The sequence below is a fragment of the Strigops habroptila genome, chromosome 9 (genome assembly GCF_004027225.2).
Source record: "Strigops habroptila isolate Jane chromosome 9, bStrHab1.2.pri, whole genome shotgun sequence".
In the NCBI taxonomy this organism is placed as follows: domain Eukaryota; kingdom Metazoa; phylum Chordata; class Aves; order Psittaciformes; family Psittacidae; genus Strigops; species Strigops habroptila.
Window position 1 is genome coordinate 44,350,674 of NC_044285.2, and position 24,369 is coordinate 44,375,042.

A 24,369-nucleotide genomic window follows, 5' to 3' on the forward strand; every position below is an offset into this window, starting at 1 on the left:
ATGACTTGAGTGGTTGTAAGCATGGTCCTGGCTGCTTGTTTTAATTAATGTCTCTGTATTAAGATGGTGATTTGGTCAGTGTCAAGGCCTGTCTCCTAAAGAGACTCCTTTGAACTCAAAGCACCTTCAGGCAGCCACAACCTGGTTTTCTGTAAGTGAACTCCTGAGGTGTTCAGGCTCTGTAGACATCCTGACAAGGTCATTCCCCAGCAGAGCCACAAAAGCTGCAAGGATCCCAGGAGGTCCCTGGAGAGAGTTTCACCTCACCACTGCGACCAGTGAAAGCCACCACACACCAGGGCATGGCAAGGCCAGACAGGAAGAGGAAGCATGACCTGACCTCTATGCACCTAAAGCCAACTTTGGCTGTTTCTGTTCCCTGCCCCACCTGGTGCAGATCAGTGCTTTAAGTTGCTTTTAAATTAACATCATTTAAAGCCACTGTTCTTTTGTCTTTCTGTCCCATGTTGCTTGTGCAACCTCTGAAATCAAAGATGTAGGAGACGGTTTGTAAGCACTTAAAAGACTTCTTCCTGGGTAAAGCTATATCTTTTTAGCAATACCCTTATAACACCAGAGGGAATGGGGGCAATTGAGGCATGCTGGTTATCGCCTTTGTGAGGACATTTCCCAGGAAGCCTAGTTGCAGGTGATTGCCACCATTTAATAGGCCCTATAACATCCCCATCCCATAGCAACCTCTGTGTGCCAGCTCTGTGGCGTGATGTGGCTGCTGGAGGCACTGGGGCAGGTGAGAAGAACAGGTACCTCCAGCATGCTCTTCTGGATAATATTTCTTGGAAAGGTATTAACTGTGACTATTCCTAAAGGTTTGCTGACTTGGCTCTACAGGGGCTTTCCCAGCTTTGGAGAAGAACAGAGAAACCAGGCAGGAATCACTGGGTGACTCTGCCACTTAAAAGATCAGCCTTGCTCAGTGCCTGAACCCTGTTATTATGGGTGTGTAATCAATATTGGATAATTCTGCCCCGGGCATTTCACTTTTCTTCATGTTGATCAAAACCCTACATTTTTCTCAGTGAAGTAGTCACCAGCATTATTTCTTGTTAAATATAGAATCATAGAATCACAAAATGGGTTGGAAGGAGCTTCAAAGCTCATCCAGTTCCAACCCCCTGCCACAGGCAGGCACAGGGACACCTTCCACTAGAGCAGTTGCACAAATCCCTGACCAAACTGGCCTATGTAGATATAGGATTTTTCTCTCTGAGTATTTTTTTTGGCACAGGGAAATAGCTCTAAAGTCATGAAGATCTCGGGAAGGATAACTTCAAATTGTGCTTCCCTGTATAATAGTCATCTAGCTCCAGAGTGGGTGGAATGGCACTATTTTCTTGTAAGCTCACTTGCTTTATTGAAAGGGAGCAATAAATGACCTTATTCAGTGTAAACTGACTTTTAGACTCATTTTAAAGTTGTTGGGGCCTGAAGGGCATTAATAGGCTTTAATTTCCCTGAGCAGCCTCACCTGGCCCCACACCCCTGGCTGCAGGAGTCCCAGTTGTGCTCAGCCCTGAGCCCTCTGTGCTCTGTTGTAGCTGTGCTGGTCTGCAGCCCTGTCTGCTGGATGGATGCTCCTCTCCTGTGTGGATCTGTTGGGTGTATGTTGTAGCTCAGCCCCATGCTCCTGCTGGACCCTGGCCCTTGGTCATTGCTTGCTGTGGCTGTCGATGGACCTGGTCACCAGCCCCAGCTCTGCTTGCTGTGCCCATGCGACTGCATCTGCCCAAGAGGGTCCTGCTAGTGCTGAGTTCCCTCCTGCCTATCCCCATCTTTGGGGGGCAGCTGGTCTTTGCTGCCCAAACCAGAGGCCACCAAACCAGTCTGCACTTATGGATTAATGATGATACACTATCAGCAGAGCTGGAGCTGAGCCTCAGCCCGCCCGGATAGCCCGAGTGACGCCTGTGACCGTGGACAGAGGGCTGGCAGAGAGCCCTATCCCACACGTTGCAGTGGGCACAGGCCGGGTGCAGGCGGCGCTGGCTGAACGTCAGGAAGCCCTTCACTGCGCCGTCGTGTGGCCAACATCTGGTACTGCAAATGCGGCGAAGGGGGGGCCGCGGTGTGGCGCCGGGCGCCGCTCGCTGCTGCCATCATGTGTCCGGAATTCGGTGCTGCAGCTCGGGCTCTGCGCATGCGCCGCGGCACTCCCATTGTCCCCGCTGCTGTTCGCCGGAAGTGGCGGCGCGATCCTGCGGGCTAGTGCCGCCTGGTCGCCGCTGCCTCACGGTGAGGAGCCGCCGCCGCCGCCGCCGCCGCTCCACGCTCAGGTGTCCGCGGGCGCGCGGGGTGCTCGTGGCCGCAGCCCGGTGTTCGCGCGCCGGTTCTGGTCCTTCCGGCGCGCCGTCGGCGAGTGTCGCATGCGCAGCGCCCGGGAGTGGCGCGGCGGCGCGCAGGGCCCGGGTCCCGGCAGCGGCGGCAGCAGGTGAGATTCGAGCCCACCAGGGGTCCGGGGCCATCGGGGAGGCGAACGAGCCCGCCCGCCCACCCGTCCGTCCCTCCCTCCCTCCCTCCCTCCCTCCCTTCGGCGGGCGCAGAGGCGCGTCTCCTGCCCGCTGGCCGCCCGGCGCGGGTACCTTCACAGCGGCCGGTGCGGCAGGGTTGTGGTCTGCCGGAGGCGAGCCGGGTCAGGAGCGTCCAGTGCGCTGGATTCTCCCTTAATCTCCCTTGATTAATCTCAGGCGCCTCGGAGGCTCCTGCCCCGGCATCCTGCGCCCTGCCCCTGTGCTTGTCTCTGCCTTTGCCCTGGTTTCAGCTGTAGCAGAGTTAATTCTCTTCCTAGGATCTTCTCGGCTTTACTCTGAGAATAACCCTGGTCACGCACCGGTGTTTCAGTTGTTGCCCAGTCACGCTTACCCCGATCAAGGAGTTTTCGGTCCGTCGTGCTCTGCCAGTGAGGAGGGGCACAAGAAGCCGGGAGGAAGCAGAGACAGGACACCGGACCTGAACTAGCCAAAGGCGTATTCCATACATCCCACAGCACGTCGTGCTCGGTCTAGAAACTGAGGGGAATTACCCGGGGGGTCCTTAATTCACACTGCATCTTCCTTGATAGGGAAACGGGCGAAGTTGGAAATACCCGTTTAGAAACTAGCCAAGAAATTCCCTGTTTCTCGCTTCCGTTCTAAAATTGCAGTTATTTTGGAAATGAGACTGTGTACTGTAGCTTTAAGATGCTGAAAGACCTGGAGACTGAAATTCTTTCCCCATGAAATCAGTAAGGTCTGCAGCAGCAGGGCTAATTGCCCTCCTTTTGTTCTGCAAATAGACCTTGCTGTGTTGTGCCACGGTGGACCCCAGCTAATCACAGCTTTTCTGTTGAGACTGTCAGCAAGGATTTCAGTTGCTGCTGCTGCTCTCCTGGTTTCCCGCCGGTTTGGACACGTGTCTTGCTACCATAAAGTCGTTAGATTTCTTCATAGATGCTTACTATTGTAGATGCAGAGACACCGTTGTGAGGGAGCTGATGCAGATCTCGATCTGTGTTGCAAGGTGCTTGTAAACAGGAGACGCATCGAGTTACCAGACTGGGTGGCTTTAGGGCTTCTCTAGTTTATGCCAAGTCATTTCAAGTCTCAGTCTGTTGGGAACAGGCAGAATCTTTATTTGCTCTGCTGCTGACTTGCCCTGGTCATCGAGCTGAAGGCTTTAGATCTAGGAGCAGTTGATCTAAGGCTTGTTCATGTCATTTTATGCCGTCTAAAAATTACGCCGTTTAAAAATTAAACGGAGTTTCTCTCATTAAAGCTCTACAAATGCCCTTTAAATCCTCGTGCTTTTAAAGTATGAGATAGCTATGGATGGCCCAGTTACACAGCCTATGCCTACAACGCCCTACAGTACAAAATACCTATGACCTTATTGATCACTCCGTGCGGCTAAAAATGAGTGTAGTGTCACAGGAGGTTATTTGAGAATGAATTGAAAATGTTCCAGGACTTGTTTCTGGAGAAGTCTCTTGTTTGTATATTGTCCTGGTGCTCTGTGGCCAGGCTCCTGGCTGTGTGTTGTCTGTGCAGGTGTCTAGCAGGCTCCTTGCTTTGTCACAGAGTCGCATCCTGCACTGAAGTGACTCTTAGTTACTGTTGTAGCTCAGCACAGGCCCTCGCTAATGGCTGCAGTTGCTGTGAGTGCTGGTTTTCATACATATGTTTTTTTGCAGGGGATTGTCTCTTCTGTGAAACACTTGCGTGGGATTTCTACATTAAAAAACCCACTGTTTTTTGTTTTCCCCTCTGCTTGCCTGTGATGACCAGGAAGAAGAAGAAGAATGCCTAGGAGAGACGGGTAAAGAAGAGCAGGGGGAAGAAACAAGACCAGAAAAGCAGTGCGGAAGATGCCTGTGAAGAGCAGGGAGAATAGAAGCAGCAGCCTGCAGCAGGTCAGGCAAGAAACTGCCCTCCCAGAGCAGAGTCCCAGAAAAAGGAAGAAGTTGAGAAGCTGGAATCTTGGGTGAGCATCATACTGAGGGAATGGGTCTTGGGTTTTGGTGTCTGAGAAGTTGAATTGTGAGAAATGGTCTCTAGTTTAGGTGGAGACCTGGGATCTGGTGGTGTATCTTTTAGTTAGTTGTTCTGCAAAGTCAGAAAGATCAATGTTATTTTTCCCAGGGGGGGAAAAAAGGAGAATTGCAGACAGGCAGAACGCGCAATGATACAGCCCAGTAGTACCCTGATGACTTCCTTCTGTAAGGCAGCGGCTTCAGTGTCAGAGTGACTGTGCAGGAAACTTGCTAAAGCACTCTAACCTTCCTGCAATTAAAGTAATCATAGTTTCCTCAGATTAAATTGTATTTCCTACTTCCAATATCATTACCTGCTTCATGGGCTATTTAGCAAAGAACTATACTGTCCCTTCCTCTAAAGTCTCGTCCCGCTTTTGATGTCAATTCAGCAGAATTTTTCTAGCTTTTTGATAATGTTAACTGCAATTTAACATTTATTCACTGTAAGAGTAATCATTGCATGAGATTAAAATGAAAAATTGAGATTTATATGAACTTACCTCCTCCCACAAAATTATTCAGGCAAATTGCGTTTCTAGACAAACACTAAAAATTGCTGATCAGTCAGAATTTTTCCTTCTCCATGAATATAAGGCAGAGCGATGGGTAAATTATAGGTGAGACAGAAATGTGCTCTTGGCTGGAGCATCAGCGGAACTAGCTGATTCTCAGTTTCCAGCATCTTCAGGACTACTTCCAAAGGGTGGTTTGCCAAAGTGTGATTCCTCTTTCTTGGAAGGAGCACAGGTCCTCTGGACAAGCTGTTTTTATCCTGTTCTCTGCTTTTTTTTTCTACACTGCATCTCAGGAAATAGGTATTTCTGATAAATTTTGCTAGCACTGCAGAAATGTTTCATCTCGTCTGGTCCCTAGCAGTGTGAGGAAGAGATTTCTGGCAAAATATGTCAGGGTTATGTTTCAGTGATCCATGTGCTTCAATAAGGCACTCTAATGTGAAAAGGATGTCAAAGGGAAGCTCAAAAGAAACACTGGAGTGAACAGGTAAATGTGTCCTCAAAGGCTGGTTACAGAGACCTTGACTGAGCATAGGGTAAGCATAACCTCAGCCGCCTTTCAGGCCTGCCTGTCCTGTTTCCAGGAACGATAACAGGCACAGTTTCACCAGGAGTCCTACACTGTCAAAATATTGTGAGCAGCTGAGGAGTGTGTAGAAGGAAAAGAGAAAATTCAAATGATATGGAGCAGAGAAAGAACATTAAAAAGTAAAAAGAAGTCATTCAAAGATAATGTGTGGTTGCCAAAGGCAGTAGCAGTAATCGAGATCTTAAAGTCCAATATGATGAATCAAACAGTAAAAAAAAAAAACCATAAAGTGATCACACAGCCTAAGAAATAACCAAAGGTATGGAAGAGTTTAAGGGACTTCAGGTAAGGAGAAAAAAAGAAGAGAAGCCAAGAAAAGCTGAGGGGAAAAACCAAAGGAAAAGAGAAATTAAGTACTCGGAGAATCACAGACTGGCTGAGGTTGGAAGAGACCCCTATATGTCACCTGGTCCAGCCCCCTGCTCAGGCAGGGCTGCCCAGAGCTGGTAGCCCAGAGCCATGTCCAGATTGGTTCTGGATATCTCCAGGGATGGAGTCTCCGCCACTCCCCTGGTTGTAGTTGGTCACCCTCGCAGTGACAAAGTGTCTTCTGATGTCCAGAGGGACCCTCCTGCGAGTCAGTGTGTGCCCCTGGCCTCTGGTCTTGCCCCTGGGCACTTCTGGAAGCGCCTCTGGAATCCTCCTCATTCCCTCCCTGCAGGGATTTGGATGTGGATTCCATCCCCCTGAGGCTGCTCTGCTCCAGCTGAGCAGCGCCAGTTGCCCTGGCCTCTCACAGCAGAGATGCTCCAGGTCCTGCAGCACGTCGGTAGTCCCTCGCTGGACTCTCTGCAGCATGCAGATTTGGGAATTCAAGAGTCACTGTGCATTTAAGACACCATGTGGCAAATGAGGTTTAGGTACCAAGCCCTCAATTTCAAATCACGATTAACTGTATGCTGAAAGGAAAGTATATACTCAAAATTAAGACCGCTTTAAGTGCTTTCCTGAATGAGGCTGTACATAAGAGGAGAGAAGAAATATCACAATGAATAGAACTGTGAATATCATGTTATATCATGTAGGGTGATACGCTGCTGGCCAGATGCCACGTTAGTGTACATGTGTGCTAAGCACTGTCTGTTCAGGGCCTTCTGTTGCGGTGCTATATCGGGATTCGCTGAAGCAGCCTTTGGCAGAGGTGCAAACTTGAGTAGGAGCACAGTGCCATCAGTCATTTGGCTTCCCTGCTTTGCTTTTCTTTGTATTTGCCTGCAGATAGCAGGAAGTCTAGTGAAGTATGAGAGTTGAGTCAAGGGTTAATATTTTACCAAATACCAATCTACATCCTCATTATATTATTTTTACCATCATTTACTGATAGTGGTTATACTAAATATCTCACCCGATAACCATTTTAACATAGCTGTTATGTTCTGTAATAACAAAACGGGCTGTGACTTCGTATCACAGCATCATTTGTGAACTGTAATAGGAGATCGTTCTTCTTTGCCCTTGTGTACTACACAGTGGCAAGGTTAACTTTAAAACGTTACTCGTGGTGTTCCTGCATGTAGTTCAGCCCTGTCTTGTAAAGCTATTGTAGGAATGCATATAGAAGTGTATGTGTTTCTCATTACAGAATTCTACAATAGGTGTTTTGGTCATCTTCCATAGAGAATAGAAGTTTCCTGCTGGTCAGGATGGCCACGCAGGGATTCTGTTCCTTTGTGGCTAAAAGGAGAGGTTGCTTGCGTTTCCTTTTTTCTTTTTTTTAATGACCTCAGGCTTTCAGGCTTTTCACATTCTAACTGTAATGCCATGTACTTCCTTTCACCATGTAAGCATTACAGTGTCTAACAATGCTAAGACTTTCTAACACCAGCTCTTCTGTTCTGCACTTCTGCGCTGTGCAGAATTACAAGATGTAGATTTTATTAAGAAAATAATTTAGTAAATTATGACTCCTACAGAGAAATGTTGCATTTGACAGGAACGAAAGTGTGATCTACACAGACAGTTTAGACTCGAACGTGTCAGAGTAAATCTTATTTTCCCTACTTGCATAGCTTGTACCTTGGGGCAGCTCGTCGCACATGTGTGGGAAGAAAGATGTGGCCAGCTGTGGGGTGTGAAGACTGTTTTCTCTTGCAGCAGCACAGGCTACAAAAGCACAGTAATTACTGACTGTGATACCTTATTCCCAGCAAAGCATCAGTGATTTTTTCGGTTGTATTGACTTCTATAGGATTATTTTACAAATGCTATTCAGGTGCACACGTTTCCCTTTCTGCTTATACCCTGTAGGTTATACAAGCTGGTAAGAGTCATTCCTCTTCGTTCACGCTATCAGACTGGCTTGCAGAAGGTGGGCAAGGCACTGAGTGGTACCTTCCTGCTCACAGCCAGGCTTGCCTGCTCTGGGACTTGTCATTCTGATTGGAGAAGTTCCTGACACTCAGCTTTATTTTAAAATCTATTTAAATAGTATTTTGGTATATCTGTGTTTGCTGGGGACAGTGTGCTAGCAGCACAGGAGCCTGCAGGCAGTATCTCCTGCAAGACAGCTTGCTAAAGCCATCCAGGTACAGCAACATGGATAGAGATGAGGAAAACTACTATGGAAAACACGGTAATTCACCTGCTTTCTTACAACAGCTTATAAGTGCCTGGCCTAAGTCTCACTTATTTCAACCATGTTATTTCAATTTAGTTTAATGGGCTTGGATCCAGTCCCAAATGGTTTTCTGCAACTTCTTCAATTATTAGCAATATCCTAATTTTTTCCCAGCATGGCATTTGCAAGTTTATTCAGATCACAGATCAAAGGTAAACTTTATATACATTGCTGATTTTTATTTTAGATAACTAAGTTAGATTTGCTTTTTAAAATTATTACAGTGATGAAGTGCAACAATTAAATTCATATGCTGCTTGGAGTCAGGATTGGTAAATGAAATATCTTGTGAAATATTTCTTGTACTGATATTCTAATTCAACGTATAAATGTTTCCTGTTGTAAATCGGCCTGTGAAATAGATCTCTCATCTCCAAAGAGTGAATATAATCTCATTTTTTAATTTTAGCAAAAAAATGACAGTCGTTATCCCACAGAAGTGCTTTCTTCTGTGTGCCTACCAAACTCCTGCGGCTCGGAATTTGCTTTCTAACTACGTTTGGGCTTTTATGGCGAAGGAAGTGATTTGCTTTTACCAGGAGTTATGTAAATACTAATAACATCAGTCATTCCCACCTCACCCCCAAATTAGTAATTAAGTAGGGAATATGAGAATGAGGCAAACAGTGACGCTACAGACTACTTCTGTCAGTGAATTTTAGTGTCTTTTGAGCTCAGAGTAGACTTATAATCTCATAGCATCCCTCCTCTTGCCTGAGGGAGATGAAAGTCTCTACCTGAATCAGGGCTCATTTTCTGGGGTGCTTTGGGTTTGTTTTCTCGCCTGTTAGTGGATGTTAGTTTTCATTGTAGCAGTATTGTGGAGTTCACCTACTGCACTTGAATATGCTCCGTAAATACGTGTGTCTTTTCATGTGCATTTTCTTTGTTCCATTTCATAAGCACGCAGGCATGACATAAATAACAAAACTTGAGCTATTTACAATTTAGTCTGTTAATAGCGATGATATCATGGAAAGGAGGACACTTGTGGAATCACATCGCATCTGGCCCAGCTGATTATATTATGAAACTCTTCTACTTAATGGAGATATCTTGATATTCAAGAGATAGTCCCTGTCAACAAGCTTTCTCAGTACAACACAGACTGACTTAAGAAACATCCATAAGCAAAATCTAAGTATTTGCCTTCCCTGCTGAAAGCCTATCGCGTTTTTGAAAATCTGGCTGCTTGCTGTGAATGGAGTTTGTGACTTTCGTCAGAGCACAGAAATCCCTTTGAATTGTTAAATCATTCATCAAAATCCCTTTGGTTCTGCCCCCAGAAGTATTTTAACACTTGTCACCTGCACACCTTCAAAGCGTTCATTCTACTTCATTGTTGAAACCATTAAGGAAATACTGAATAGCTTTGGAGGAGAGGTTCCTCTGGTCGTGGGAGCGAGCTGACTACTGACATTCAGACGTGAGGACTTGGGGTCTCAATGGATGGTTCCGTGAAAGTAGACTCTAAGAAAGAATTATTAGGCGTGGACTGAGATCAAGCAGAAAAAGTCGTTGTATGGTTGTATGAATCACAGCCAGTATTGGTGGAGAATATCCCGTGCAGTTCTGGCCCTTTCTTTTCCAGTGCTGTCTAATAGTGCTGGAAAAGGTCCAGAAAAGGAGTAGAAGCATGACCAAAAGTATAGGATGGCTTACGTATGAGAAATGATTGAAGAGAAGACAAGTGAAGAGGAATAACCTGTACAATTTTTAGCTTTCCCAGTCTCTTCCATCTTAAAATACATTTGTTTTAGGAGCTTGGCAAGGTGGACCTGAACACCTCAGATGAAGGGCACATAGAATTTCATTATCTGCTGTGTTTATTGTAGTGGCCCGTGTGTGTTTTGATAAGGTTTTTCTGATAGAAACCAAGAAGAGAGTGTGGTATTTAGTTACTACTCTGCTTTCGAGTAGTTGCTGAAGTCTTCTCTAGTTGAAGAAGAGACTTCCCTGCAGAGAAGGACTTGGGGGTGTTGGTTGACGAGAAGCTTAACATGAGCCGGCTTCAGTGTGCGCTCGCAGCCCAGAAAGCCAACCAAGTCCTGGGCTGCATCAAAAGAAGCGTGACCAGCAGGTCGAAGGAGGTGATCCTGTCCCTCTGCTCTGCTCTCGTGAGACCTCACTTGGAGTACTGCGTACAGTTCTGGTGTCCTCAACATAAAAAGGACATGGAGCTGTTGGAGCGAGTCCAGAGGAGGGCCACGAGGATGATAAGAGGGCTGGAGCACCTCCCGTATGAAGGCAGGCTGAGAGAGTTGGGGCTGTTCAGCCTGGAGGAGAGGAGGCTGCGTGGAGACCTCATAGCAGTCTTCCAGTATCTGAAGGGGGTCTATAAGGATGCTGAGGAGGGACTCTTCCTTAGGGACTGTAGTGGTAGGACAAGGGATAATGGGTTCAAACTTAAACAGGGGAAGTTTAGATTAGATATAAGGAAGAAGTTCTTTACAGTGAGGGTGGTGAAGCACTGGAATGGGTTGCCCAGGGAGGTTGTGGATGCTCCATCCCTGGCAGTGTTCAAGGCCAGGTTGGACAGAGCCTTGGACCACATGGTTTAGGGCAAGGTGTCCCTGCCCATGGCAGGGGGGTTGGAACTAGATGACCTTAAGGTCCTTTCCCACCCTTACTATTCTAAGTATTTTTAATGTGGGCAGGGGAAAGCTTAGACTGGTTACACCTGTCAATATCAGGTATATTCAGAGGAGGAGATCCTTAAGGAGGCCGTGAGAAAGCACTCTGAAACAGTAATTTGTATTGTAGTGCTGACATTTGAATGAAGAAGTAATTTTTCATTACACGAGGTTTGTTTTCATAAATCTCCATTGCTACTGAACTTGGAAAAACCCCCATGAAGCTGAACAGCTGGCTTCAAAAGGAAAAATCCCAACCCTGGTTTGTTGGGTGAAGGATGAAGTTGCTTCTCTCTTCAAACAGTAGCTTGAAAGTTGAAAATTTAAATTCTGTGCTAAATTTGTGTTACTCTTTCCTGAGAGAAATCACGTGTGAAATCACTGTCAGTGAATCACTGACTGGAAACAGTGTAATTCACTGTCTTCAAGTCCATTGGAAGCACACATTGGTGGGTTAGTATTTGGGAGTTTTCAATATAGTTTGGTAAGGAATACTGCTAGAATATAAGCCAGAACAGTTGCACTGCCAATCAGAGCTGTGTAGAGAGAGCAAGGTCAGCTCAGAATTTCTGCCATCTCCAGCCATGCTTCGTCATCTCATAATCCCAATGAAAAAAGGGCAGACCTTGAGCTCTGTGTCTATGCAGTCCTGTAAGCAAAGCAGTGGGAAGTACAGATAACTCTGCAAGGCTGTAAGTACAACATTAGATAAAGATATGACTCCAAACTGTTCTTTTAGAGAAAAATCAGAAGGGCTTAGCCTGCAGCCCCAGAGAGGTAGGGTTCACTTGCTGCCACACACACTTAACGTGACCGGGAGACATAATGCTTGTCTCTCAAATATCAGCAACTTTCTACTGTGAACACTGTGCAGAGGTGTAGTGATAGAATGTATGTGAAGATAATTTATTGTGTGGTAAGTGTGAGGCCTGCAAAGTTTTTAAGCTAGAAGAAAAAAAAGCTTTGATCTCATCTACAAAAACTAGGTCATTGCGTTGGTGAATTACTGATATTGCCTGCTTGAAATGATTTTAACAGAACTGATTAAATAGGAATATATGGAAGATGTTCTTCCAAGACTGCTGCTAACACCCCCCTCTCTATAGATCTTATTTTAAATAAGGACATATTTTTATGCTGTTTTATTTTAAATGCAGGTGAACCAAGGAAATTTGACCCAAAGTTCAGAGGACCTATTTGTAACAGGTAAATAGCTTAACTCATTCTATTTAATCCTTTCAGTTTTGCAGTGAACGGGATAAATAACTTTGTTAGCAAAACTTGTGAATCTGATTCTTCAATTCTTTTAAATCCAGAAGACAGTCCTTACCACCTGTGGAGATGTGTGATTACTGGGGAATATTTAACTGTATGCTCTTGAGTTCTTTCTGTTTGGATGCCAATTCTGTATGCCTCGTACTGTCTAGTACCTGCTGAATTACATTGTGCTGATATAAGTAGGACCATTTGAGGTGTTGTCATGTTCTGGGGTGCAGGGCCATGTGATGCACTCTGTCTGGTTTCATACAGCACAGGACTGGAACCCTGGCACACTCTGTTCTTCAGCTGATTTTCCTGCTCCCGAAGTCACCTCATTAAGGGACTGACTTAGTTCTCTGCAGAGCATGTCCTGGGTGTGTACCATTCCTGTTTTACCAGGGCTGGCGGGTCGGGTAAATCCCTGGCAGACAATGGGTGATGCTTGGCCAGGGGCAGCAGCACTGCCAGCGATGGGGCTGACTGCTGGAGCCAGCCAGCCCGGAAACCCTTACTGGAGTGGACAGCTATTACGTGCGTGGAGAGTCTCTCTCTGAGGTGAGTGAGAATACCAATGGCGCTGTGGGCTGCAGAGCTGGATCCTGAGGTACTGCAGTTTAAGGGTATTTTTGAGCAGTCTGTTACTGTGCGTGTGGAGTGGTGAAGCTCTGGTGATGGTGTGCCAGGAGGACTCCTCTTGTTTTTACTGTTACTGTGTGATACTGTTGATGAAAACTGGTTTTGCACTGTGGGTTGCTGTTACAGCTGTGTGGTTGCTGTGACAGCTTCTGCAATTCCAGGTGTGTATATACTATATGTGCTATTCTAGTTGTACATTCCACAGTAGCTTCTTAAAAACACAACCAAATGACTACAGTGCATCACCACTATACCACATATGTTCAGTGGATTTTATAATGCTTTGGTGAGATAGTATGGTTGGAAGCAATGTAACAGAGATCAGTTCGCTAAATGTGAAGGGTATGGCTTCATTGTACAGCAGGCCGTAAGGCAGTGAGAGCTGCATTGGTGCTTCCTGAGCGTACTTTGCAATGAGGTGCACTTGGATTTAAATTCAACGTACCATTTCTGCAAGATACCCAAATGACTTTCCAAAATTCCATCCCTGAACATACGATGTACGATGTATTCACATCCCTGGCAGTGTTCAAGGCTAGGCTGGATGGCGCTTTGAGTAACCTGATATGGTGGAAGGTGTCCCTGCCTGTGGCAGGGGGTTGGAGCTGGATGATCTTGGAAGGTCCCTTCCAACCCAAACCATTCTGTGATTCTGTGACTTGCCTGACCTTCTGGGGTCATCAGTGCGGCACTATGCAGTGCACTATAGACATGACCTTGAAGTAGTTTATTACTTGATTTTTTAAAGACAGTGATTGAACTGGGCTTTTAAAATTAATTTTTTCCAGTTACTAAGATTAAATGATAAAGAAATCAAAGCCTTTTGGGCAAATAAAGACTATCTAGCTCCTATGAAAAAAATGCCATCTCATCTCAGAAGATGCTCCAGAGAGTTCAATGGGAGGAAAATGGGCATCTTCCCTGAATTTCTTTCTGACTTTGGGGCTTCCCACTTCTCTGTAGAAGAGGTACTAGGAAGCTGAAAGCATACGTTTTTGTGCAGGCAGACGAGTGCTAGGGGTGCATATGGGGGTGGGGACGGAGCTGCTGGTACGCCGCGCCATGGCTGGCGTAACTCTGTGTGCAGTTACGCCACTACATAACTACTGTGTACAGCGTGGGTGGGAAGACACCTATTTGTGCTTTCTGTTGATAAAATAACTTGTCCTGCGCTTGATTTCTTTGTCAGTTTTCACTGATCAGGAAAAAATGTTTTTGTTTCTGAAAATTTAGGGGATGGGTTTCTAGGGAGATAGGCTGCAAATTGTACATATGTGCGTTGAAAGGTGCAGAGACAGCTGGAAAAGGTCACATCCCATCATCGTGACTGCTGAAGATGATGCATTGTTGGAGGTGGTGTAGAGTAGAAGTGCTGTTTTGAAGTCGGTGAGCACCAAGCTATCCCCCAAACCATGAAAAGCCTGACAAACTGTGGAACTGAAAGCCAGGTCTTAATAATGGTGTTTTAATGTACATTAAAGAATGGATTACTCCCCCAGTTTTTGTCAGATGCATTCTCTTCAAGGAGATTGAGTTATCTGAACTTGTTTGTTTGTTTTATAGAACAGAGCTGTTGCCAGTGGTTAATGTTGAACAATGGTGGGTAAGAGGAGTTATCAGCAAGACAATGTGTGTAGTGCTTTGCTAGTACCATCATTCTCAAGGGGATTGTTTATGGAGTTTGGTGTATTTAATGCAAACATCTTTTTATTAAAAATGATTAAAATGCAATGGCTGTGGTGTTGATTGACTCTGAGCCAACCAGCTCTTGAAAATCCAAAATGATGCTCTCAAGATGATGTCTTTGGTATGACTACATCCTGCAGTCCTTTCAAGTTTTTCCATTCTCATTCTGCACTGTTCAGGACTGTCTGCCTCTGTTCTCCATAGAGATGTTTGTGTACAGTAGAAATACGCGTTGAAAACGTGGATTGTATCTAACCTAAAAGTAGCTCTGCTACAAAGCCTCCTACCAGAACCATCTGGCTTGACTTCACTCCGTAGTGGGTGCTGCAGATGAAAGCCTGTCTGTTACGACTTTGAAGGTTCAGTAATTTACAAGTGAAGTTGCTCAGAAAGCATCTAAGAAATCACAGGCAATTTCTCAGTGTTTTTCCAGACGTAAGTGTAACATAGAGAATAAGCTCTAAACTAGCAGTTACAGTCCTTAATGAGAAGAATAAATGAGAGAACCACAAATTATCTATCAATTTCATCTTTCTCAGCATCTTTCTGTGTCTTCTGTGGCAGAGAACTGCAGCCTTGTGGTACCCTCATTGGAACACACGCACACTGTTGTCTACGCAACATGTATTTCTTCTTTTCCTTTCTGAAAGCTAATAATTTTAGACAGAAATGAAAATGTTTGTTTAGAGAATATCCTTATGATACCGCCAGTGGGACTTTGTATGCACTGTGTACAGCAATGAATTTAAGTGATAGTTTAGGGATGTTATTAAGTGTTCATCTACATGCATTTCTACCAGAAAGTGCTTGTAAGGTTTGTATATTGCATCCACCACGTGAGCAGTAGCTCAGCAATTTCTCAGCTCAAAATGATGTAGCAGGATTCTTGGTAGACAGAGTCCGCAAGGAAAGTCGAAACTCCTGGTGTTCCCTGTCAGTCTGAGCTGGAGGCGTACGCCTTCCTCACACCAGATCTGATGATCAGCTTAACTGAATGCACACGAGACAAAATCTAGCACATCGTATTTTAAGTCTAAGCTATCTCTGGTTCCTCAAAGGCAGAAATCTCCTCCAACCTTTCTGTCCCTGCCCCCAGATGTTCACCCCTAGGAGTGGAGTGAGTTGGACACCTCTCAGTTTCCAGATGTATGGACACTTGTCTAGTGTCACAACCCTAAAGCTAGCTATCTATCTGTCTGTCTGTCTGTCTCTCCCATTGGCGCTGAAATGGTCTCTCGTACTGGACTTGAGGCAGATTTGTCATGTGAGAGGAGGGCTCCGTTGCATGGTCTCGGTGTTTCATGTCAATGCCCCCAGTGTGAAGGGGGAATGCTGTGGGGAAGGCTTGCCATTAATAAGAAATCTAGATAGTGTTATGCTTCTTTAAGAATAAAAAAGCATTTCTTCCACTGACATCATCATAAGATATCTTACATATGTTTGTGGATAAATCAGTCAGGTACCATCATACGGGTGGGAAACAAGCATCTCCTTTTTCCTAATGCAATTATGCTACTTTAGGTATGAAATGAACTGTCTTCCTCCATTTAGATTTTCCCTAAATTTCAGCAAGGGAGTTTGTAGAGTCAGTACGATCATGGCATTTTTTTTCTAAACTGCTTTGGCAACATCAAATTAGTAAATCAGGCTTCTGACCTCCAATTTTGTGGAGTTTATCTTAACTCTTTCGCTTGCCCCTTGTTATTTTTCTTCTTCTTCTATGCAGTTTTTCGGCCTTTTCTCATCTTCGTCTTGCTGGTTAGACACACTGTAGGTTTGTTTTTCTTGTTACGTTTTAAAAGCTCCTGACACCTCCTGGGCTATCTTTAATTGTTCACCATCTTTCTAGAAACTAGGGGTTCTTGTTAAGACAAAGATCGCCTTTTTGTCTGTGATTAGAAAATACGGTTAATGGGTTCTCAGGTGAATTGAATACCTGTAAATGACCATAAGCGTTGAGCTATCTTTAGGAGTTTGGAAAAAACCTAATGAAAATTCCTGACTGTAACTAGCAATACAAACTTCACCTTCTCACAAATACAGATGTGTCACTTATAGATATCTCCATGCACATCACTTGATACTGTGGTCAATATTGAAATAATAAACAATTTTTGACATTTAAATTATCCTTTGTGCTTTTCAGACTAAATAGCCCGCTAAAGATGGAAGTCTGCTATAGATAAATGTTGGTAGAATATAAAATTACTTCTCTTGCTGCTGGTATTTTATTGGTCCATCTATGTTTCATTACGTGGTGTTGTCTGTATCAACATAACGTGCCACGTACTCACTAATATGAATGGAGAAGCCTACATTTTATTTTGAATACTTGTTTCACGTTCCTGGTTTGCGGCATACAGTGTCTACAGGTGCTGAGCATTTACAGATACTGAAATCTGGGTGTTCCAGAGCTAGACAATACTTGCTAAAGCACGGTACCTGTAACTAAGACATATCAACTCAGTAAGTTCGTGCAAGTCAGTGCAGATGAGCCATACTCATTAAGAAAATGCAGAATTTAAGTTGACAGAAAACAGCTTGTGGTGAAAACTTGTATAAATACCTTTTTTTGTGCATTTTGGCCTCCATGGTAGAAGTGGCAATTCTGGGGGGATTTGAAAGGAACTTTCTCTGCAAATATTTAGTTTATGGGCACCCTGCAGAGTTATTCAGCTGTGCAGGATGATGCCTTCAGTGCCACTGTGCCAATAGAAATGCCCATTTGTACAGCAGATTTTGCTTCTCAGTTCAGCCCCAGTGGAGAAGGGGGTTTTCAGAGCTATTAATGGCATTGGGTGGCGTAGCATAACACCACCTTGACACAACATGGTTTAGGGAAGTCTCAGAACACAAGCTGTCAGTCAAGCAGGGAAGAGGAGTTCAGAAGCAAGGACATTAGTGGTCACTTTAATGTGTCAGCAGAGTTGAAAGTGGTAACCTGAAACACTGTGAACATCTCGAGCCTCGTTTTCTCTGAGGGTGCTTAGTGCCAGGCTCAGGGCTGTTTGTAGGTGCTAATATCTGCTCGTGCTGCTTTGCTAATGAATGTTGTAGTTTCTTGCTAGTGCAGCATCTTGAGTGACATTGCACTTGTGACAGATGGGGCATGAAAGTGCCGAACAGAGAAAGGTTCTAGACAGTCATTAATGACGAAGTGCATGAACTGTCAATGAATAAATGGCTTTTAGGCACTAATCTGTGTGGATGATTTTATCTTTGCATTCATTTATTTGCTAGGATGCCATTACACATGCCCAAAGTATTCTTTGCATGCACTGCCACATATAACCTGGCAAGAGAAGCCGAGAAGCCAGTATGTTTCCGAGAGACAGTGGAAAGCAAAGGAGGCTCCATAAATTAAGATAAATGACAGCAGTGAGCAGTAAAATGTGACGCAGGAGGCTGAACTGTGCACTTAACTAAATGAAGGGCTTTCGTGACGTCACCTGAAAATGATGAATCTGGTGGTTTTATCAGCAGTTTGTTTCTGTCTTCAGACTCACTGTGGTTTGGCTCAGATTGTGGAACTTGGTTATCTAAAAAGTACCAAGACCCATCACAATTTCCAATACTGCCTATTAGCAAAAGCGCTTTTAATGTTTTCATCATCTCCACCATAAGAAATGTAAAGTGGTTTTTATCATTAATCTTTGAATGTTTACCCGTAATTATTATAGAAAAGTGATGATCACGATATCTGTAAGCAAGATCCTAGAGCCCGTGTGATGAGCAGTGTTCTCTGTTCCTATTCTCATAATCCTGTTTTCATTAATCCATCTTCCTTGGGGTTCAGTTTAACAGTTCAGTCTCCTGAGTAATTTTGCTCTGCCTCATTAGCCTGAAACAAACCGAAAAAGCAGATTTGCCATAACAGAACACCTTCTTAATTTGAAAAAAATAATATCGAATCTATTTTCAGGCAAAGTATGGCTGGAGAATTTCTGATTAGGTTTCAGTAATAAGCATGGGCTTCCAATATCTGCTGTTTCGAAGCAGTTCCCGTGATTCCAGTTCCTGCACCTTTGGAAACTCCCAGAATCTTCACAGTATAACCTTGTGTCTTTGCAGAGTTATTTTGATTTATTCATTTAGGATGTTTTACATTTTTCTTCCTCTCCCGTGGAGCCTTACGTCTATGAGGTAATATTATGATCTCACTGAAAGTGAGCTCCTTGAGCTGTCGACAGCGTTCAACGGAGCCAGGGTTTCACCCACAGTATCTTGTAAAATAAGGCATTGTTTCGTATGAACAACATTTAGTCTTTGTGAACTGTTTCAAATTTTTCTGAAGCCACCCAGAAGAGGATTTATGTACGTCTCATATAATTTAAAATAACGATACAGCAGCAATACTTTTGTGCTTTATACAGAACAGAAGATCCTGTGTCCTGGTAAAGTGTTGGTGGGTACTTGTTCATGATGGCTCTGCAAAACTTTAAAAGGGAGCTTTAGCACAAATGGTATAACCTCTAATTGCATTTAGTATCATAAAATGAGACCTATGAGAATTGGACTGGAAGAGGTCTTTGAGACTATAGGAGTTGTAATTAAAGTCTTTGTGGTGCCGTATTTCTCCTGAGACATCTCGAATTAAACATTGTACCTCTTAGAATTGGCTCTGATGGGCGAGAGCCAAGCTTAGGCAGTGTCAGAACTGCTTCTGAACAGGGCTGGGAAAATGAGCAGCACTGGCTTAGCATTACTGTTTCTGCTTTAAGGCCTTTCTTAGGTTGCGGTCATGTTGACCTTGAATCCTGGACCACTTTGTCTCTCCAGAGAAGTGGGCAGGATTTTTCTTTCCTTTTCCACACCTGGAAACACTTTTCAAGTTCTCCAACTGTTTAAAAAACGTGCCATCTTTATCTCCTTTATGCTAAAGAATCACAGGTCTCGGTGAGAGGAGGAAACGTAGATTGGGAAATGTGAAGAATGGTGGGTGCTGGAAATGACAGTGTGTCAGTTGGAGTTTGGATTCTAAGATTTCTTTTACGGTGAGATTCAGCTCCTTGTATGGAGTCGCAAGCAGAGATGAACAGCAGCACTCTTATAACCTTTAGGTTATACAAGCCATTCTTCACCAAAGCTGTGTCAGATAAGTGGGACATGGGAAATAACAACAGCGACTGAAATCCTTCAGATAAGGAGGTTCTGGGCAGCACGCGCTTTTAGCCGTAATTCACTCCTTTGTTAATTAAACCTTGGTGAGACCTGTTCAGCTGCAGCTGTTTCTTAACCAGTGAAACCTGCCGAAGCCTGTGAAGTGGAAGCAGTTTTGCTTCCACGCATCTTTAGAAACCAGCACTTGTGAAGTTGGCTTCACCCAGAGGAGTCCTTGGAGTGTGTACTGACCTCCTCCTGCTTCGATGAGAGCATCGTACTTCATGTTAGTTACACTCCTGGAGCTGCTCTGATCAAGGTCAGGCACTGGAGAAAGATTAGTCTAAGCGGTCACACCTCCGCTTCTCTGCCTGCGTGACCTTAGTATGCAGAGCGGTAAGTCAAAGACAGTAATTTAACTGAATACTCACAGTTTACTCATTGGCTTAGTCTTCAGACGGGAGAGTGTTGTTCTTTGTTTGCTTCTCTGTAAAAGAAGGTATGGCTCTCCCCGGTATGCTGGGGATTTTTGTCCTCTCTGTAGAGCGTATTTCGGTTGCATTAAATGAGGTCAAACAGCTGAGTCAGAATCTTGTGCAGAGATTAGGGGTAGTTGCATATAGGCCTTTTTTTCGTTCCCTGCTGTTATGTTTGCATTCATAAGCTACCTTTATAATAGAGGTAAGTTGTGCTGAATCTTTCTTTCATCACATTATCTGCAATATTTGATACCAGCTTTAGGGCAGGTGTCCTGTAGTAGCTTACACCATACATGGTCTCGTAGATTCAGGGTTGTAAGGTATTGTTTTAAGAATGTTTAAATCTGTTGTGCAGTATGTTCTTATTGCTGTCTACAGTGCGAAAGGCATATACAGTTATTTGCTCACACCTCAAATGTGATCTTGTAAGACTTGCACTTAGTGCAGATGCAGACATCTTCAGATGTTAAAATACCCTGTGACATTCAATGTTCTCAAAGGGTTCTACTAGACACCTTGTTCTTAAAAAGTGTTTCTTTCTGTTCCTAGGCACCGTACAGACATTGTGTGCCGTGTGATCTTCATAGTCGTCATTCTGGGTTACATTGCATTAGGAGTTGTGAGTAAGTACAGCAGCTGCAGTGGTGCCAGTTCCTCACTCCTTTGTGTCTGTCCTCTCAGACAATGTGGTTATAGTGATGTGAGACAACGAAGTGGTCGTATTCCCTGCTCTGCACGTGCAGTGGTTTCCTGCTGGACACGAGGCATCTGAGCAGCCTTCTCTTGCAAACCTTATGAAATGCTGCTTAGAGCTAGAACCTGTTCCTGGAATGAGATACTGAATTTGTAGCTGGTGACTTTTTCTACCTTTCTTACAGAGAAGATTTGAATTTTCAATCTAGAAACATTTAGTCCAGCTCCAGATCCACATGGCCCCTGCTTTTCATCTGTGCTCGTACTGTGCTTCAGCTATTCTTTTTGCTCTAATTTGTTTCTAAGTAAAAGATGAGATCAGCTTTGGCCCAGGTCCAGGGGCCAGCCATGTGCAAAATATGTGAGAGTCAATGAAGTTCACATTAAGAGAAGATAGATTCTGAATCAATCCTCACTCAAGAATTATGCTTTATTATGGAAAGGAAAAGTAGATTTCTGCTATTTCTTGAAAATGTGTGAATGCTGCTCTGGATCCCTGTTTAATTTGGCTTGAGAAGTACGCAATAAAGGCAGGTTCATCACACAATGCTATGGCTGAAAATCTGAGTCAAAATTTGCCCTCAGTAACGTATGCATAGCTCACATATGTGTGTTTGTGTAAACAGTATTAGAATGTTTCGTGTTTCTGTGGGTTGGGATGTGGTCTGAGTAAAAGGTAACCAACTCTCCTTGAAAGATGAAACCGAATGATGTTTGCTGCTGGCTGTGCTTAGTTCTGCTTCAGTGGTGGCTGCTGTTGAGTGGCTGTACTGAATTGAAGTTGTTACTATATGATTTACTTTCTCATTCTTTTAACTTCACAGATGAACTAACAGTGCTAATTTAACATTCCATGTAGTTTTTCCTTCCTGACAAACTGACTTGCATATATATTCCAGAGACTTTGGGCTTATCTGGGTGATACTTTATAAATGTTTAGCATCTTAATTTAAGATGATTTTAATTCAGCAAAGTGCACGTAAAAGGCAGCAAATAAGATATCTTAGAAAAAAGCCTCACATCAAAGGACAGGTTAACTTAAAGTAATAACTCCTGCTGTATTACTCCAGTACAACAAGGGATGCTTGTACAGTCCCAGTGTTAGGAACATGGATTTACAAATTCTGTATCATGTATTCTGTTACCTTTTTCAATATCTTGGTAAATTTCTTGTGTTAAAAAGCTGTAAGAACAATTTGGCAGGTCAGTTTCTTCATACATTGAAACATGTAAAATATACCCTTAAGGGCAGCAAAATAAGGATACAGACAAGACTGCCCTTTCAAAAATACACAGTCAAGGGAATGAGACAGAATGTATAACCAGATAGATTTGCAGTTCATTTTTAAGTATTACAGGATGCCATTGCTCCAGTCGCATTTTCTCCTCGACAGGGAGCTTTGCAACCTTTACAACCACTGACATAGCCCATAAAGCATAGAAAAAGGAGTGCATCTGACAGCCATTGAGTGACAGATGTCAGCTATTTTTGATACTGTCCACGTGTGTTGGCTCCATATCAATAAAAGGACTGACATAACTGCAGGCCTCCGGAAAACGGTATTCTAGTGTCATAGAATGTCATGTTGCTGCTCCGAGGGCTGAGTCAACTGTGCAGTGTGGTTCAGCTATCTTTAGTTTTCTTTTTTAGCCCAGATGTTTGTGCCAGCACTCAGGCTGCAGCCTCAGGAGCATCAGAGCACGCTGGAATCAGAATTGTATGTGACTGGATTCCTTTTCATTTAGTCACCAGCAGTGCAGCACAACATGCAGAACATGATGCTGCTCTGTATGTCAGGTTATTTCTTCCAACAACCTCCTTTTCAGTGAGAAGTGTTGAATTCTGCCTAGGCCAGAGAAATTGTTTATTTATCACATGGATTCTTTCACTGTCCTTGCTCGAAGTTTGCAAAGAAGGTGACAGAGGATTAAGTTTATTCATCTCGATGTTAGACCCTGGCACAGGCAATGACAGCAGCTGTGTATTTTCTCTTCTGTGGGTCACTTTCCTTCTCTTTCTGCTGCAGAGTTAATGAAATGCTAAATATATATGTTGTAAATCGGACCCAATTAGTTTTCGTTTCACTTTGGGATTTAACTGAGAAGTGACTTCCTCCATCCCCCAGCTGATCCCAGTGATGGAGTTTTGCGAAGTGTGCTAAATCTGCTGTTCAGAAAGCAGACTCTTTTTCATACTGTTTTATTGAAAACATGACTGAAGCCTTAGGCACACAGGAGAACTACTGCCAAGGACAGCTTTAGACAATCTGATAATGGCAAAGCAGGTACAGTTTATACTCTCCTAATTTCTAGTAGTAATTGAGAAAAAACACTGCAAAAGATGAGTGGTTAAATTTGAGACCAAAGATTCATACAAACCCAGCGAAACCAAGGGAGCCTTTTGAAATACATGGGCAGACTTTGCATTAGAACTAAAAAGAGCGTGAGGAGAATACTCTGCTCCGCCCATTCGCTCAGCTGGATTTTGCTGCTGTTGGCTGTGTTAGTCCACCCAAGAAGACTGGAGGAAGTAAGCCTGACTCATGTGGGCCCTTCCTAAGGAAAGATCCTTAATGAGACTGCGATAGCAAAAAAAACCACCTCCACCACCATTATGTTGCAGCGTTTATCTCCTTTCTCCCAAGTTTGTCTAAGGAGTGAAAAAGAATTCCAGGTTTAATATGAAAGGGATATTGTCAGTGGTAGCAATGACTTCTTTATTATAAAAGCAAGGTCATATTAAAGCAGGAAGAACTCCCTCTTGTCAGTCATGATGGCAGAGAGTGCACGTGGCAGGGTGTAGAGACTCTTTGCAGTCACCAGAGAGCCTCCTGGTTTCTAATATCTTGTGCACACCTGAGTTATCAACTGACTGTAGGAATTCCTAAGAGAGAGTTGATGCCTCCTAAATGTTCCTGTTAAGCAGCGCTACTGAACTAAGTCAGTGGGGGCTAACAAATGAAAAAGGGAATGGGGCTTAACACTGTTGAAGCGCTTTAGTTTTCTCTGAGCATCTGAACACCACAGTTATTCTGAGATGCAGCTGACTGGAAAGTTCAGAAAGTGTTTGATACCAAGCAGCAGGTTAATTTCCAAACTCCAAAGCGCAGGAAAACTAGCATAGGTTAAAAGGACTAGCAGATTCATTTTGGTAACCTAAAACTGTTCCAGGTGAAAGGCAGCATTGCAGATTCTCTGTAAGTGTTTGCAAGTCATTGAAGATGTTGTGCATCTGTCTCGAACGTTTCACTAAATTCACACTCTGCTGCTCTGAGATCTTCAATAGGTTCTGTCTCTACTGCACATATCCATTGTTAAGCACTGTTATTCGTACCAAAGTGACCTTGAGGAAAATGACAGTTGCACAAATTACTAAATATAGTGTCACAAAGTTGAGAGAAAATGGGATAATTACAGAGAAGCAAGTTCAAGGTGGTTTGCATAGATCAAAGCCTCAAGTGTATGCTAAGTGGGCTCCTGACATTTAGTATATAGTGTGGGAGGGGAACGTTGGGACTGGAAGCTTTGTAATGCTTGTAATCTTTCCCACATAATACAAGTGCAAGGAAGTGTTTGGGAGAAGATCCAATTTCTAACAGCTCTCTAGGCACCTGATTTGAGGGTGTCATCTCA

At 43.9% G+C, this 24,369-nt stretch overlaps 1 protein-coding gene across 1 annotated transcript in view; it reads left to right on the forward strand.

Annotated features, from left to right (window-relative positions):
• Positions 1-724: 724 nt before the first annotated feature.
• The window catches only part of LOC115603094, a 52,538-nt gene continuing 28,893 nt past the window's right edge, over positions 725-24,369 (forward strand). Inside the window, exons 1-4 of the mRNA XM_030474703.1 lie at positions 725-764; positions 1,915-2,449; positions 12,593-12,697; positions 20,593-20,666. Of these exons, the coding sequence (XP_030330563.1) occupies positions 725-764; positions 1,915-2,449; positions 12,593-12,697; positions 20,593-20,666 (754 nt within the window). The remainder of the gene's footprint in view (positions 765-1,914; positions 2,450-12,592; positions 12,698-20,592; positions 20,667-24,369) is intronic.